The 19,053-nt window shown below is 38.5% G+C and overlaps 1 protein-coding gene across 1 annotated transcript; it reads left to right on the top strand.

The window, feature by feature from the left end:
• Positions 1-18: 18 nt before the first annotated feature.
• On the top strand, positions 19-13,422 carry LOC136241672 (transcription factor Dp-1-like). Its single transcript, XM_066032927.1, has 13 exons — positions 19-364; positions 420-475; positions 542-581; positions 705-793; positions 852-955; positions 1,091-1,126; positions 1,180-1,363; positions 1,411-1,554; positions 1,793-1,861; positions 2,535-2,683; positions 11,641-11,807; positions 12,544-12,613; positions 12,672-13,422. Exons 1-13 carry the CDS (start codon positions 340-342, stop codon positions 13,213-13,215), a joined length of 1,677 nt encoding a protein of 558 aa, XP_065888999.1. The 5' UTR covers positions 19-339; the 3' UTR covers positions 13,216-13,422.
• Positions 13,423-19,053: the final 5,631 nt, after the last annotated feature.

Here is a 19,053-nt window from a genome sequence, read left to right as displayed (position 1 = left end):
GCCAGATAATGGTAAGTGAGATAGTTCTGTTAAGGGATTGTAGTTGAATATTTGATTTTGTTTTGAATATAAATGTGTTTTTGAGTCGCAGTGGTGGCATTGAGGGTGTTTAGTTCCCGCCCGGTTGCGTATTACCGTGCACTCTAGTTTTGCTGACTTGGCGGGGAATTATTTTGTCACGTTTAGAATTTCATCAAGGCCTTGTGCTGGGCCGTAGAGTTGACCGGGAAAAATTGTGGAAAGATTGGTAATGGGAACGCTTTCAATAGAAATATCGTACCCGCCCTACGCCCCCTTCTTCCTGTTTTTTAATTGCATACAGGTCCAAGCCGTTTGACCATGGAAAGTTGCAGCTCATCACAAGGTGAGACAATAACACCTTTTGTAATAGCTTGTCATTGAGCTGTGATAATGTTCAGCGTTGTTGCAACAATCACCGAATCACCACCCAGCCCATAGTAACCCTGGATTAAATGTAAGAAAATTTAGTGTTTAGAGTATGTCTTTTAATGTTTTAAATTGTATGTAATTTTCTCACCAGTCCAATTCACTGGGCAGCCTGGGTAGAGGTGTCTCAACAGGTCAGCTACTTTGTTAGTTTTAATGATTTCCCATCCATGTGCTTGTTTGAGCAGCTGTGGTTTAATCTTATCAGCTGTTATTTGTTGACCTCTTTTGTGATTGGTTGTTTGTTTTCTATGTAGCAGTTGTTGGTAGTTACCTTGGTAATGGGACAATAACTCCAATACCAAGAGCCTTACATCTAGGGCTGTCTAAGGGTGTGCCCTCACAGGTAACAGCAGTGCAAAATATTTGCTATGGTATTTTAAGCACATCAATTTCTATTCTAGTCCTTATCTGGTGCTGGTAATGCTTCTCTGGAGTGTTATGGCCCCTTGTCACCTACCAGTAGTGTAAATGATCAGTCTGCTTTGTTGTCTAGTCTGTGGTCAAGGTGTGTGTGTGTGTGTGTGTGTGTGTGTGTGTGTGTGTGTGTGTGTGTGTGTGTGTGTGTGTGTGTGTGTGTGTGTGTGTGTGTGTGTGTGTGTGTGTGTGTGTGTGTGTGTGTGTGATGAAACTTATTTTGTAGAAAACGTTCAAGAGGAGGCAGTGAATCAGATGATACGTGAGTGATAATACCGAATTTTTCATGACAGATTTATTCCAATTTGTGCACAGCAAGCGGAGCAGGCTCGGCTCAGTTGGCAAAGGAGACCAACGCCAGAATAAAGGACTAAGACATTTCTCATGGAAAGTGTGTGAAAAAGTACGACAAAAACAAAGTACAACATACAATGAAGTTGCCGATGAGTTAGTTAAAGAGCTCTCGGAGACAGGTGAACTTGACAAAGGCAAAGATGCTGTAAGCAAAGCTTGGTGTAAGAAGGGATGTCCAAGTTTCTCTTACAGCTGGTAGATCACAAGAACATAAGACGCAGGGTGTATGATGCTCTCAATGTTCTGATGGCAATGAATATTATCAAGAAAGAAAGAAAGGAAATTACATGGATAGGGCTGCCCACCAATTCATCACAGGAGTGCCAAAAGATTGAGGCAAGCAATAACGATAAATTACCACTGAAACCAATAGAGGCCTCAGTTTATTTGGTAGCCCACAAAATGGACCACTAAATAAAAATATTTAACTATTGTATTGTGTTGGTAAGCTACTCGACTTGTACGAGTGTATGCTTGGTTTGGTATTGTTTATTTATTTTACTTAGCTACACATCTAATCGACTTTATGCTGTATTCTTAGTTTTGTTGCATGTTTGCTTGATTTTTTTTGTAGGAGGAATTGATTGAATGTCAGCAAAGAATAAAACAGAAGAAAGAAGAAGCTAGAGATTTATTACTACAGGTTGGTAACAGCTTTTCCATCGAAGTGTGTGTGTGGTATGTCACTCTGTGTGTGTGGTATGTCACTCTGTGTGTGTGTGTGTGTGTGTGTGGTGTGTCACTCTCAGTGTTGGGCAAGTTACTTTGTAAAAGTAACTAGTTACATATTACATATTACTTGCAACAGAACTATTTAGTTACAGTTACATATTACCCATAAAATAAAGTAACTGTAATAATATTACATATTATATTACTTTGTGTCCACAGCCTTAAGCTGTCACGTGTGAAACTACCACCTTATCACGTGACATGATTGCGTTGTTGGACAATGTGCAAATCTTGGTTATAAGTAAGAAGCTAGTGAATAAGCTTCATTCAGTAGGCCTTGTTACTTCGTTGTGGTTAGGCGTTACTCTGAGGATTACTAACGAGATTAGTAACTTTGTTACTTGTAGTAATAATATTACGTCATATTAGACTCGTTACAGTAATTATATTACTTAGGTAACGTGTTACGTTTGTAAGTAAAGTATCTTGCGTTATATTACCTGTTTTCATTTCGTTATATTACTTTGTTACCACAAAAGTAATAATATTACGTAACGCGTTACTCCCAACACTGGTCACTCTGTGTGTGTGGGGGGGGGGTGGTGCAGTTACTGTGTATAACAATGATTGTTTTGTCACTATAGGTGTTATCATTTAAAAATCTTATGAAACGTAACAAGGAGAGATTAGTCTCACAAGGATCACCAGCTGCAAATTCTGCCATTAACCTTCCTTTCATTATCGTCAGCACCGACAAGAAGACTACTATAGACTGCAGCATCTCTAGTGATAAGTATGTGTGTAGACTAGTCTGTGTGTGTGTGCGTGCGTGTGTCTGTGTTAATCATGAGTGTTTTGAATTAAGTTAACTACAAACCTGACCATATGTGTGTGTGCGGTTCATCCACTTGTAGATTTTCATGTGCACACTTTCCATAATTGAATGTGTATACTGTGCCAGCACACACTGTGACACTGTATGACAAATGCACACACACACACACGATTGAGTCCCACCAGTCAAGGGCCCTTAATTTCTGCAATGACAAAATGTGATGTCATGATTGACAAAATGGCCATGCTATAGCACATAGGCTTGATAGTTTTGCAATGGACACAAATAATTGAATATTGTCTGTACATTTCACCATTTAACTAGAAGCTAATTTTAGGTTAGACGTATTAAACATATTGTATTGAGAAGATGCAAAACGGGCTGCAACGTGGAAAGCGGACCAAAATTCTTAAATGCATACACAAATTTGTACATAATAACATATTGCATTATATTCCCTTTGCCCTTTTTCAAATTTATAAATGTTATCATAATGAATGCCACCTTGCCCAATACCTCTCGTACAAAGTCTCCACATTAGCACGGCCATTTTGTTTTGTGGTGTCAACAGTATTTCAAAAAATGTCATTGCACCCGTAATACAAATGGTGGAATACACTAAAACTGTCTTTCAAAGATTTATCCTTACAGGAATGTGACAGCAATAGCTAACCAGCGATCAACTTGCCAGTTGACAATATCTTTCGAAATATCATTAGAGCACACTTTAGGGATGCCGTACAACTGGAGATATCGAACTATCTCTTGAACCTACCTCCTTTATAATGCACACAATCATTACACAACCAAAGAGTTCTTTCTGCCTGCCATGGAGATTTTCATGTGCAGCTAGTTGGCTTAGAAATGCACTGTGCAGGCTTGCAGCTCTATCACTAGTTAACCATTGCTATATTGCATCCCTCCAGCATTACTACATAATTGGCTAAGGGGTATGTAAGTGCTGTAGAGCATAAATAAACAATCATGAACTATTTAGAAAACAGTTTTTGCATATATGACCCAGTCTTGGAAAACCGGCCTTATCGCCTATTAAATGTACTGAGAAATGTCAGTTTTATGTATTCAGTATGTTGTAGCTTCAGAGGAGGTAGGACATGACGTCACAATAATTGCGTGGCATGTGCGTACTGTACATTTTTAGCATAGGGTATAGTTCTAGTAAACTGTGAAGTTTAGCACTGGATTTATTGTCAGAAATAGTAATTCACTAATGTAGAAATCATTTCATGTGATGAGCTTCATTGAGCTCCAGCGATTTTATGATAAACTTTGCAATAGAACATTCGTTATTAAGAATAAAATTTGATTTTATTTTCAGGTACTTGTGTTATTATTCGCTGTATTCTTAGTCACTAGTAGTAAATGCAATTGACTTCGGCGTCTACAATGATGTAAGTAGCTAGTATGTTAGTTTTTCATCTCATTGGAATTAATTCAATTACATTACGTAAAAATCGTAAGCGTTATAACATCATGTCCTACCCTCCTGTTGTAGCTTACCAATGGTTGAAGCTACATGTACCAAATTTTCACATGTTTTACACCAATTCCTTATCTTCCAGAGCATCCACTATACAAGTAGCCAACAGCTAAGTTTACTACCATTTAGATAGTTTTTAAACCGAGGTTGACTGTATCAGGCGAGCTCCAAAAAGGGTGGGAGGTGGGGACCCAGAAGGTGCCCAAAAAAATTTAGTGCCCAGAGGAGGGTCAGAGGCTGTTTAAAAATCTTAAAGAGGAAGGTGTGGGGATGAATTAAGCTAAATCATTGGCCATTCAAGAAAAACTGGCTAAAATGAAAGAGCATTTACGGCACAGGTCTTTATTCAACACCACAGCGACATACTGCCATCCCCAGGCTGGTCAGGGCCTCAAACCACTCGTATGGATCACTACAGTGCTTGGGAAAAGCAGCCAGCAAAAGCAGACCACTCATTATTTGATAATAGTTTATTCATGTAGCTTTGGGTTCTTGGCGAAAAGTCAAATCTGCTGTCATGCATTTGCGATAAGACCAGCCATTCACATATTTTACTGCTTGTACTAAGCATTTCATAGCGGGATAGATTCCCTAAGGGCCCTTAACTATATAAGTCCAACCATAGAATGTACAAAAACCAAAAATTGTTAGTACAGTAATCCAGTCCACTGAGTAGCAACGGCCCTTGCTTCACGATGTTCAGATCACAATGGCTGGACACACAGTTATATTGTGATATAATAGTAATAGTACACCTCATAATCTATTATTCCTATAATTCAGTTTGGTGTAAGCCAAGACTATTTCATCTCAGTGGTTTCATGTAGTTCACACTAAGCTTCTGTTAGACCATAGACAATGATCTATCTACACTTGTTTAGCAGTGTTTTGTGTCAAGTATCAGGGCTCCTTTTTCCTGCTGTTAACTAGACCATTCTGTAATCTAATTCTAGTGTAGATAAGTGTGGCTTGAGTTCATGGCTTTGTTTACTATCTTAAAAATGGCAATCAGAACATGTGATCCACGTAATCCCTGCAGTGCATACTCAGGATACTGGCTACACACAGTGCATGGAAGCAAGGACATTTGTGGGAAGGAGAAATTTGATTTATGGGCCAGCCTTATGGCAATCCAAGAGTTCGTATACACATACTTGTTACCTATGGTGCATGATCAGATCACATATTTTCCTGTATAAGGTATATACTTGGTGTAGTTTCTACATTTGCGATAGAATGCTGTGCCACTCTGTCCATGCTTGAATGACATGAATCAAACATATTCCATAACAAGTTGATGTGCTACTTCTAAAAACCAGTTAACCAACTATGTGTAGCTATGAGCTACAACACATCAATTAATTAAGTTGATGTAATTTCAGATTTTATAATTCGTGAAAATTTTGTAATTCTTCAATTACGTTGCTATGCATTGCTAAGAAAGCGCTTGTTAAGCAAACCGCTTTTAACATGTTGTGCACAGAAGTATCTTCTAAACTGTTTTATAGTTTGACAATCCTGTTGTTTCTCACAAACTCTCTCAACGAAGCCTCAAAACTGCTCTTCATTTTCATTCACATGTGTAGGGGACACGCCGCCCCCTTTCAACTTGAGAAGGAATAGGTTATTCCTGGTAGTCTACAAGGCCTGTACTGTTTTTCAGTTGTTAAATGCCTGTAAAACTTGGAAGGTAATTCACAGAGTCTGAGGATACCCGTATTTCAGACCGCCGAAGTTTAATACAGACTTCATTTCACTTTTACTTCTTACATGCAAGCTGCTTTTACCATTTAACAATTTTACTGCATACAGACAAAGATAGGTAGATAGGTAGTTACACACACACACATTTTTATGAAAACAATTTCAGTAAATCAGGTGCGTGGCCACAGCCGGCTGTGGGTACGCGCCTTATTCAAAAAGAGAGCACAGCAGATTGTGATGTTGCATTGTGGAATGTCCTTCAGTGCTGTGAAGATTCTTGGGCTATGGTGTTAGCATTAATCATTGTCTGTGTCCAGTTTGACCTTATACCTACACTGTACAATGGATAATCTCCGGAGTTTTGTGTTATACTGTACTAGTATCTAAAAGAGCCTGAATGTACATACATGCTTCACTTTGTGTTGTAAGTCAATTATTCTTGCCACCATTTTATTAAAACCAGTACCACTCTGTGGCTGGTAGTGTAAATACTAGTTAAAGCATCATCGCAAGCGCAATATGGACGATGACATAGAGACTTGTACAGCACAGGTAGAAGGAATTTTCAGTTTGATTAGGGGTCATAGCTACAAAATTATGACTAATGAGCCCACACATACCACGTTTAAAGGAAGGAGGATTCAAGGGATGCCAATAATTAATTTTTGCATCTCAAGATGCCATGAAGGTATTGTGAGGCTGGTTTTTGGAGTGATATTTTAGCCAAAAAAAACCCAAACCTTCGTGATCTCTAATACATAGTACTATCATATAGTTTAGCAATGTGTGATACACCTGAAAGAGTGTATCTGTATCTAACAGCTGTACAGTGACACATGAAACAGTGGAACCATACCCCACTTATCCACACCTCAAACTACGAAAATGACTGCTCTAATAGAGTAGAATAAAAGTAGTTAAATTGCTGATATTTAAAAAAAATTTTATGGTTAATATACACAGTTTCAGATATATGGGGTTCAGATAGCTGAGGTTCAACTGTATGTTACTTATTCTAAAAGTGAAATTAAATACATGGGTTGCTAATAAATTTTCATAGCTAGGTACCAGCTATACCTCATTGCACTGTTATATAACAAGCTTAAAGGAGTTCAGGAAAGTGGTAAGCAACCTAGCTGCAAATGTTATAGTGCAAAGATAAAGAACTTCATATTAAATTAAATGCTTGGATGGTTGATAAGTTTTCATGGTTTAGTACCAGCTATTACTCCACACCTTTCATGTTTTTGTGATTGTGTAATCAAAATGTCGATATGCGAGCATGATATCGGTATCACAATCCAGCCAGAGTATCACAGTATTCCAATATATCAATATGTATTGCACATCACTACTATCATATCATACGAGGCGAAGCCAAGTGCTGTATTGGCTCGAGACCATGCCTGAGCACTAGTTTTCCATATTGTACAAGCATGGTGATACTTTAGCTAGTTAAAGTGCTTTCTGCTTATCTTAGTATAAAGTGTTCGTCAAACCACATTGATTTTAGGCCATCGGACAATCAGTAAGTATCTATTAGTACAAGGTTAGTCGTAGAATACACAGATAGGATCGTTTTGGCTACTTTAAAAAGTTTAGGCACGTGACTAACCATGCTGTATTTCCGTACACCATACACAATGCTGTATGGAATTAATAGCACTCTTACTTGTTTGATCTTTGTCCACACAAGTACTGTAATATCTTGATATCACCATGCGAAACAACATGTTACCATGGTGCTCTACAAACAAAACACCTAGTGTGGGTACTAAATATAGCATTACAGGAGAATGTTGAACCATCTGATGTGTCTGCTAACCACTCAAAGAGTCACTCTTGTGATCGCGTTGCCAAGGAGCCGACCAGGTAGTACTTTGAACATTAAAGCGTACACACAACATACACACATTGATTGGGAATTAACTGGGGATTATTCTGTGGAACCACTTTTGTCATCTACCGATGTCAATATTGTTATCTACGTTCTCAAGTGCTTGCTATTGCAGTAATAACCACTGGGACTTCTAATCTTGATGTGTCTGCCAAGATGACCACTACTGATCTCCTACTTGTATTCTATCAGTGTCATTGAGGTGAAGTTTGCATGGCTCTGTCTTAACATGTCTTGTTTCTTTCCTGATGGATTCCTTGATTTTCCTGGGATTGATCACTTCAAAAAGTAAGTTGTAATGTCTTTTGTCATTGTGTTGCAGTATTCCAGCAAGCTAAGGTAAGGATCATGTTTGTCAGTTTTGACCTTCATTATTCACGGATTAATGTACTGATTTTGTGTGGATGATATGGACCTCCCATGACATGCTTATAGCCTCACTCTTCACTGAATTTCTTCTACTTACCATATGTGTACTGTTTCCCTGAAGTCCTGGTACCTCGTGATTTCAAAGAACATAGACACCTCCTAATATTCTAAAGAACAGATTGTATATCCATACCATTGTGTCCCAGGTTGCTTACAAGCCTTCTCAGTACAACACGTTGCTTTCCGAGCTGTTTTAGAAGCCTTAGAAACTGGAATAATGCATCATAAGGTTATGACGTGTAACCAACCTGAAAGTGGTAAAGCAGCTGACTTTCAGTTAGGAGAATTTGGCAGTAACTGTGATTGGCTTTTAATTTGGGAGAAGAAATGTGCTCCAGACAGCCAGGAAGTGATACTATCTGGAGTTGGTAACTGGAAGTACTGTTGAATTACTTTGTTTAGTGGCTCTGGGTCAAGGCAGATGCTAGGCTTATACCACTAGTGAATTCACCCAGTTTTTGAGTTCATCACTCTTCTTATCATAACCACTGGCAAAGCTAACCAGCTACAGTGATGGAAGCCTCAAGGTGGTAGGATGCAGCTGCCCAATGTTAACATCAAGAATTAAATTCTCACAATGTGGACACAAGATCCCATCATTGGCTTGTCTGCATCCCAGGAGCTTGGAATTGTCAAATTAGTTCTCAGCATTGACTGTAGCATAACCTGGTTTTAAGATGTATCCAAAGTTTTTCAGGGCCTAGGTGTCTTAAGGCTCTCTATTACAGATTTCTCAGTGGCTCCAGAGTTCTGTGTGCACCACAAAACCAACCAGTGGCATTACTCAAACAAATCTTAGCACTGTGCTACGTTCTCAATGTGTGGACTCTGTCACTGTTCTGTGTTAAGTATGTTTGGATCACATGACATTGATATGGTCTCACACATCAATCGTTGCCTTACATCATCTAGTAATGTGCTACTATTTTGTAATTGAGCTAGTCATGTGAGGAATTACACAAAAGCTTGTAACACATGCAAAAATAGTGTATTTAGAAAACTAATATTTAACTACCAAAAAGCATTATTAAAGTATTAATAAGCAACAACATTTGTGTTATTTGACCTATTAAACTTATCTTTTGAAACACATTCCTGTGCTTGCATGAAAACCACAAAAATCAAAATATAGTTGACTGTTACTGTCCCAACAATCACTCTCTCCACTTTCGGATGTTGCATCACTTTCGGATGTTGCATCACTTTCGGATGTTGCATCCAGAAATACTGTCATAGAAGACAAACTCTTGGGGCATGTAAATTTTTTAACCGACAGCTTTATATCTGCCACCTTTTATGGAAGTAGCCTTGTTAACTTCATGCTGGAATGTAAACTTGGCTCCTTAGTCAACTTATTCAGTGCCTCAAACCTGCATCTACCTCACCATGCTTTAACCCAAACTTTGGTAGAATGAGCATTTGTGAAGTCCGAACCTTTTGTATATTGAAGGACTTCTTCCCACTCTTTTCAACGGCTTTTTGAAATAAGGAGTTGTATGCTCCCCAAAACCTTTTATTTCATCTTGTGTCATCTCATGACAACAAAAGGACTCCTTTTCATTACTTTGTACCACCATTCAGAGGTATATACTTGTATTGTTGGCCAGAGAATCCATTGCTATAAAGATACGGTAATTCTTTCTGCCAACTTTGCCACTGCCACTTTGGGGTAACAACCCCAGGCCACTACTGTAAAAGTACTCAACTCTCCTTAAGTAATCTGGGTTCACTAAAGAGCTTTCTGTGATTCATCAGCTGAATCTGAAGAATCACATCTACCACATAGGATTACTATCTCCAAAGCTTATATTATAATTTTTCATTGAAATAAGGATTATAAGACACTACTAGATCTTCAGTATCAACTTTGTGCTTTTGAACATAAAGACTATACATTTCTAAAGTATTTACATCACTCACTGATTGTGGCTTCTAGAATTGAGTGATTTCATATATCAACAAGTAGTAGAAGATGGTGCCTCATCTGACTCGGTATCTGTTCAGTCTGGAGTACCTCAAGGAACTGTCCTTGGTCCCTTGATGTTTCTCATATACATTGACATCACAGAAAACATAAGTTCTTCATTACGACTGTTCGCTGATGATTGCATACTATTACCACTGAAGAAGATGCTATCCAACTACAAAATAATCTCGACCAACTATTTGCCTGGGCAACAGTGGCAACTATGTTTTAATGTAACAAAATGTACTATTATATGCTTCACCAGATCTTCATCACCTATTCTATTCAATTATAAACTAAATGATTGCAATTTAACAACATCTAGTCAACACTCCTACCTTGGAATTTTATTAGATAATAAACTATATTGGTCATCTCACATAAACAGCACAGCTGCTAAAGCTACTAAAACTTTAAACTTTCTCAAATGAAACCTTAGTAGTTGCTCACCAGAAGTAAAAGCATCAGCTTATCTCACCATGATTCGTCCTGTAATGGAATGTGCTGCGGTTGTATGGGACCCATACTATCAAACTGTCATCCAACACTTAGAGAAAGTACAGCATAGAGCTGCAAGATGGGTTTGTAAATGGCTTTAGTAGATACAGTTCAGTCACAAATATATTACAACAGCTTTCTTGGCCAAGTCTCCAAGTATATCATAAGATATGTAGGATTTTAGATTAATTTGTGATTGGAACGCTTTACCACCAGATTAATTGATCATGATAAAGTTGACCAATTTACTAATGAAATCCAGTAATTTTATAAATCCTAACTTCTGTACGCATGTAATCATTGTAACTATGTTTGTTTGTAATTGTACTTTTCCTGAGCTAGTGCTGCCTGCTCAGTGTTCCCTTGTCCATAGGATTGGTTTTATTTAGCAATGCGATGTGAACTGTGCATCACACCGTTCAATCAGTATGTTAAATAAAGCACACCTTTAACTAGACTACATTAGTTTAACAACAGCTGGAATAGTTTTTCCTGTAGTAGGTGACATTGATTTTTTCCAATTTTCACGATTTCTTTGGCCAAATAGGAGTTTCAGTGCTAGACATAGTCGAGTGTTACCCTAGAACCCCTGAATTTCTAACTCCTTTTATTTACATGCAAAGCCTTCTCCCTAGCAGGATTGTATCTTAAGAATTAGTAACATTTTCTTGTGAAACCAGTTGTAATCAGATAACTGTGCCACCTGTCTAAACCAGCCATTTTGAAATCCCCAAATATGTCCACAAAGTGACCTGCCTAATGTACCCACCTGCTTAATATGGTCAGAGGGAGTAAAAGCTGTAATTTGTTACTAAAACCACTTAATTGTGTTAGCATAATAATATAACTGAGCACCTACATATTATTTTATTGTTCATGTATGTACTTTTTACTTGATCTTGTCACTTGTATAATTACAGGACGGAGTATCATTTCACATTTGACAATGTATTTGAGATTTGTGATGATGTACAAGTGTTGAAGAAATTAGGACTAACACTCGGACTTGATGATGGTACCTGCACACCTGAAGATCTCCAACTTGCCAAGGAATTGATGCCAAAGTCACTAGAAGGACTCGTGGATGGTACGAACAATGTTTTATAGCACACATAGTGATTCTATTGTTTATTACAAGTTTAACAGCAGGTTAAACAGGGTTAAATAGCAGGACGAGCTTGCCTGGATTGTCACACTAGTCATACAGGTTTTGACCCAATCCCCCTAGCGCATTCCAATAATTTAGGCGTGTATTTCAAAGAGGTCTATCAGGGGGTCCAGTCTGACATTCCAGCACATTTGAAGTAAGCAGTTAGCGAGTCGTTGCTACCTGTCCCTCCCACCCACCTCCTCAATGTCTTCCATTAACTACAAAATAGTTAATGTGACAAGGGTGGTGCTCTTTTGTTTCAGAGGAAGTGGGGTGGGTTATCCCCAAAATGCAGAGGAAAATTAACTGATGAGTTATTTCAGGAAACACTCGAGCCTGAAACAATAGGAGGACAGACATGCTTGCTAATATGATTGCCCAAGGGTAATGTCCTGCAGGCTTGGTGTCAGTTCAATCTATTTACGGAGCACCAATATCAGCCCATAATCCCATCCTTTATAATGCATAGCTTACACAGATACATATTCCAGGATCCGTGTTTAACTCATTGAGTCCGGCATCTAGTTAAACATAGTATAATGTTCACTGTATGTGTAGAACTGTATGTATGCTTGTAGGTAGTGTCCTTTACTGTTGGCCTAGAAAATCGGTACACTTTTACACTATTGGTAGATCTGAAGGTGTCCATATTACATGTTGTTTTATTTACCAGAATTGGCCACTCCTGTTGAAGAAGTATCTCACCTCACTATGACTCCCACAAACTCTCCTATACCAAACAGGTATGTCACCAATAATTGATGTTAACTTCTAAAATGTTATATTGTACATCGTTTTTAGGCAAATTGGTGCCATCAGTGGAAGCAGCAACAGAGACCCTTTATCACCAGTCATCGGTACATCCATGGTTTATCCCATCTCACCTATGGCTGCACCACTTAGCAAAGCTTCACCAGGTCATCCCTCTGCAAACTCCACTCCTAACAAAAGAATTTTCACAACATCAGGATCAACAATTAACCCTGGACACACTTTATCATCACCATTGAATCTTATATCAAGAGTGACAGGGTCACCAATTGGAGTCAAAGCACAAGTGATCTCTTCTGATCAACAACCATCAGGATCAGGGTCAACAGTGTCTTCGCCGATCGCACCCACAATAGCTACAAGCAAACAGCAAATGCTGACTGCTCAACTGGCACAGCTAATGCAGTCTAATCTCTCACCTTCTGTTCTACAATCATTAAGTAAAATACCCCTAGGGAAACTGAACTTAAATTCTATACTGAACTCAACTTCCAGTAATATTAATGAAAGAACGACAGCTACTATGTCGAATTCTTCGGACGATATAAATGGCACACCATCCACAGATAGTTAGTTTCACCAGTGTCATGTTTATTTTATTCCTGTGTTTACAATATGTTCCTGCAAGTCAGGTATATATCTGATATTGTATCTTGTTGAGCATTTATTATTTTGATATTTAGGGTTGTAAGAAATATTTTTAATTCCACACGCATCGTTCCCCTGTACATACAATAAACAAATTGTAATTGTGTATATTTAAATTACATGGTGCACTGAATTTACAGTAAAATTTGTACGGCTGCTTAAATACTCTAATAGAACGTACGCTAATACATATTTAATAAGGGTGGTAAGTTCACTGGCGCTTTCCCCCGGAAGTTGCTTCGGAGAGACGATGGACGAAAACGCTGAGAAATCTTGGAGTAGTCTAGAAAGTCTCCCAGTGGAGGTATTAGTTCACACATTTTCTTTTCTATCGACCCTGGACAAGGTAAAACTACGTTACGTCTCACACCGAGTACGTTGTGCCGTTCAGACGCCATTACTGTGGAAAGAATTCGTGTGGACTAACTACGAGTCGAGTCACGAGCGTTGTGTGAAAAGCGTGTTGCGAGTGTGCGGGAAGCAAGTTGCTCGCTTCTCCTTGTCAGGTCACGTGACTCCATCAAAGCAAGCTAGCTTAATACAGTACTGTACAAATGTTACACATCTCACACTACCTTTCTTTGATCCAAAGCAGCTAACAAAAGTGTTTCCTACAATGAAATATTTGCAACAGTTGGATATACGCTCAGATGAGAACATAAAATCACTACTAGCCACCTTAAATTGTGTAAACTTGAAGGAACTGACGTTACGTGTGAGAAGAATGGATTCTGAATTGGCTCCATGGGAATCATGGGATTTTGCTATGTGGAGGAAGGAAAACATTCATTTGCCACAAGTTGTAAACTTGGTTACAGGTGTCACAGAACCTAGTATGCATTATCATTTGTTGGAGAATGCCTCTCTTCTGCTGCCTGGCAGTAAAATCAGGATATTTGATAGCACAAAGGTTCCCCTAGACCTGCACCCACCCATGCCACTCTTAAGGATAGAGAATGGTCAACAGACTACTCCTCCATATGTAAGGGCCAGTAGCCACGGCTTACTGCTTGGCATAGAACATGACGCATTGGAACTAATTGACTATGAACATTTAGGGAAGACAAAGCACGTTGCAATGCTCGATACATATTACGTTCCTCAGGACGATGATCTTGATTGTGTTATGTCTAATTTGGATTCAGTAACATATTTTGATGCAACATTTTCTGGTTCACTTTACCCGGGTCATTTGGAGCAGATTGCTGCTGCTTGCCCCAATTTGGAGTTGCTCAACCTAAGGGGTAATGGCCATTGCTTACAAAAATTGGATGGATTGCGTTATGTTGCTTCCAAGTGCTCTAACTTGCAAGGGGTAAATTTGGCAGAAATTCCTGCTACAGACGTCCAGTCCATTCTGCTCCTCTGGGAGGCACTGTCTGATATTAAAAAACTGACTCACATCGCAGTCAGAGTATGTATGTTGAAGCCAGGAAGCTTGGATGAATCATACCAGCGACAGCTTTTGATCGCAATTCGGAAGTGTCGCAGTCTGCAGGCAATTGAAGTAGATATTACATGTACTTGTACAACATGTGGATGCATTACAGATGAAGAAGTACTGCTCCCCTACTTCCCATCACTCCAATATTGCCGACTGTACTATGACCATATAAGGCATTGCAGTGCCCGGTTTGATCACCAAAACTTGTTCAATCACCTCATTGCAACTTGCCAGAAACTGAAATATGTCAGCTACGATGGTTACTCAGCTCACGGGATAACTCTACCTCTGTCAAGCAACTGTCGTTTACAGCAACTGTGCATTGACTCCCACCATACTGTTTTCACTGATGCTTTTATGGATTTGATATCTGCACATGGTGGATTGGTACATGTGGTATTGTATGTTCAGTCTACTAGTATTAAAGCCATAACCACCATCATTGAGAACTCACCACAACTACGAACATTTTATGTAATTTCTGGCAAAAAGCTATTTGACGAGCGAGGACGACCACTGAATTTTACAACATACAAGACAGCCTTACGAAAGAAATATTCTCACAGGGTCCTGTTTGTGTATGGTACCTTGATGGTGGCACAATGGAGTTTGCTGTTTGACAAGAACGAGATTTTATCAGATCATCGCACTGACCTGAACTCATTGTGGGGAAACTCAATTCCATGATATTTTTTTGTAACTTTTATAACTTTACTTGGAGTGTAGACTATTATACATACCATTGTACATTTTACTAGCGCGGCAATGACAGTAGCATCATTTCAAACTCCACTGTAGCAGTCACCTTCATGATCAATATTAATTTTTTTAATCACTAGATATGTTAGCTGAGAAAACTACTATGAATATTAGTTTTGTAATTTAGTTAGGAATAATGGTAGGGTACACAGCTGTATATACACTGTCTCCACAATTCGATTATTTCTCATAATTATAAATACCGTCAATGAGCTACAAATCCATTTGAACTGTTATAATATAGCATCACCAAAAAGCAAGATCTTCTATATGTGTTATGGGTAAAGATGGTAAGTTTTAAGAAGTAGAATCTCTTTTCAACTATAAAGTATATGATAGTAATTTGCTAACAAATTTAATTATGTAGTAGCTAATGGAACTAATAGGATAACATAATAGCTCAGTTGGGTTTCCACTCAAAATAGGTAAGTGTTTCATTTTGTTGTTTCTGGAGATTTTCACACAGATTTACCTTTAAGATAAACCAAACAATTTGTTATTGGATTGTTTGCGGCAATGGGTATCAACATAATTTTAACATATGTAAATATCCAAAAAGTGGTCACGTGACCAAAAATCCTTTAATATAGGATTTCCACTGCAAAATGAGATGATGCCTCAGCTCTTTTCATTATTTCTGATGATTTTCACACAGACTGACCTTAAGATAAAATGAACAAGTGCTAATATTATATTATTAAACTTTGTATTGTTTTCGATATCAGCGCAGTTTTAACTGTAAACACCAAAAAAGTGGTCATGTGGCCAACAATCCCATTACAGCTACACAGGATATGCCACGGCACTACAAGATGTAGAAGTCTATAAGGTAAGAAATACAGTGATTGTGATTTAGCCGATCACCCTAAATGCCAAAATTTTTGAATAGTAAGCAATGTAACTATTATAGTATTTTTGGTCACATGGCCACTTTTTGTATGTTTTTGTGTGCTAAACTTATGCTGCTATACCCAATGCTACAAGTAATCTAATACCAAATTAGCACTTGTTTGCTTTATCTCAAAGGTCAGTCTGTGTGAACATCTCCAGAAACAACATAAGGAAGCACCTTTATTGTTGAGTTGGAAGCCCTATAATAGGTTTAATAGTTCATGCAAACATTATACAAACACAGGTTATTGACAGCCTATTACAGTGTGCATCTACATGCACTTATGTTTTTAATTTTGTTGATTTCATACCATGCAGGTTAAATTTGTTTTGCAGGTACATGTAGTCTGTAACAAAGAATCACAGTGGTATTTTGGCAAAAATTAAATCATCAGATTTACTACTGTTCCCCAGTATATAATCAAGCTTTTAGTTGTCAAATTGAATATCGGCAGCTCCAATATAGAAATTTGTATTTAACATGTGGTCCTCGTTTACTCAGGGGCGGATACAGGGTTTGGCAAGGGTGGGTGCACCATGGTAGTAAGTATATGGAGCAAGGGGACAGTCACTTAAGCTATTTCATGTGTTTCAGAACAATTTGATGTAGAGTGGTTTTATGCATAAACTAATCTGCTTTCCAAGTGGACTACATTGATCAAGATAATGTATAGGGATAAATGGCAGTCATGAGTGATACTGCATTTGCAAAATTTCCTTAGCAGGTTAAGTGTGCCCATGCATGGGATAGTGCTGCAGATTTTTCATACTCAGCAACTATCGAGGATTCTCAATAGTGTTTTACATGTGGTGACTGTTCTATTAGAGTATTTGACTGACTGCTCTATTAGAGTATCTCGATCTTGAATGTTTCTTTTTTGTGCCCCCCGATGGATCCGCCACTGTTACTTATGCTTCATGTTACACTGTGACTAAACATCTGTGCTCTGTTCCAAAATTATGAAATTACAAATATAAATCATGTAAAAACAACAGCTAAAATTAATAAATTGGCCTTGCTTAATCAGATACCCCACAAAGTACACAGGTCAGTGTAACAGTCTGTTAGTATGTCTTCTTTTTCCACTGACTGATTCCAGTATACCAGTGAAAAGGTACCGATTGTGAACAAGTACTTTCGAGAATATTTCTTCTTCATTGCAGATCTGTATATTTTCAAATTCAGCCGAATTCCGTGTTCATCGTACAACTTTTGACGAGTGACTATGCAAAACGTTACCAGTTTTGGCGAGTTCTCAATGATAATGTTAATTCCATTAGTAGTCAACGACTGGATGTAAAATATGACACGTTCCAAACCACCGTGTGCCGATACCATATTCAAAAATGCATCACTCAAGTGAACATTTATGGACTCAATGCACAGCTGTTGCAAGAAACAATTAATTGATGTAGGTAGCGTTACACCCTGTGGAGAATGATCATCATAGCACAAATACTGGAGGTTGTGACAGCTGTTGACTACTTGATTAAACATATTAGGGTGTTCGTGTAATGACCTTATTAGGCCTACATAATCGTAGAACATTCGGCAGTAGTGGAGTGACGGAAAATGAGGCAGTAAGATATCTTCATCACCACTGTCTTTGCATTGTCCACAAGTACAGCTTAGATATACTTCAATTGCTTGCAAATTAACACAGCTCTTTGCATTGTTCATGAGTGTTTGTTTATAAGCTCCATCAGGACACTGTGGTTTTAACATACACAAAGACACAGCTAGGTGCGTTAGGTTCTTAATGCAAGACAGTAATAGCCATAGATGTAAAAGAGACTCAACATCGAATACAGATATTTCAGCAAAGTTTAGACCTTGCAACTTGGAGCATTTGGCAATGAGGCATCTTAATCCCTGCAAGTTATGCAGACATCGATCGTTGGCCCTTAAATTAAGTCGCTCAAGATTGGGGCAAGCTATGGCCAGCTGTTCCAAGTGACCTGGATATATCAAGCCAAAATAAGCAGCATCAAAATATGTTATTGGAAACAAACTATTGATAGAAGAATCCAATTGCTTGTTGAAGTGAATGGTGTAATAGTTAAGGGCTGCCACATACTTTGCTTCCCCATGATCATCATACTCAATGACCTCCAAATCATCACACACTACGCCTAGCAACAGGCCATGGTTACTGGCCTTGATGTAGGGAAGGGTTGCAGAAGGACCGATCTTTAGTTTAGTAACTGGTATCGGTGGGTGAAGGTCCAAGGGAACTTTTGAACTATCAAACAATTTAACTGTGCTATCTGGGTGTTCGATATCTCCGTCCAACAAAAATTCACAGCATAAATGATGCTGTAAACTCTGACTGATTTTAGTGACAATGTTTAAGACTGGTGGCAGATAGACTTCCTCAACAATCCATGCTTCTAAGCACCATTCGTCCCATGGATCCCAATCAGGCATAGCCTTGATGCGTATTGTCACTTCTTTTATATCAGTACCATGGATGGCTGCAAGTAATGGTGAAATGTCCTCACTCCAACGAATATCCAACGTCCTCAAATTTGTCATTACCCACAACAGTTTGGTCACTTGCTTAAAGTTAAACAAAGGTAGTGTAAGGTGTATGACTTTTGCACAGTGTTGAATCATGCTTACTAGCTTTGAGGGCGTTACGTGATCTGGAATAGATAAACAAGTCGCTT

Source organism: Dysidea avara, chromosome 12, assembly GCF_963678975.1.
Source record: "Dysidea avara chromosome 12, odDysAvar1.4, whole genome shotgun sequence".
NCBI classification, from domain to species: domain Eukaryota; kingdom Metazoa; phylum Porifera; class Demospongiae; order Dictyoceratida; family Dysideidae; genus Dysidea; species Dysidea avara.
This window is presented reverse-complemented; position numbering and strand designations above follow the sequence as displayed.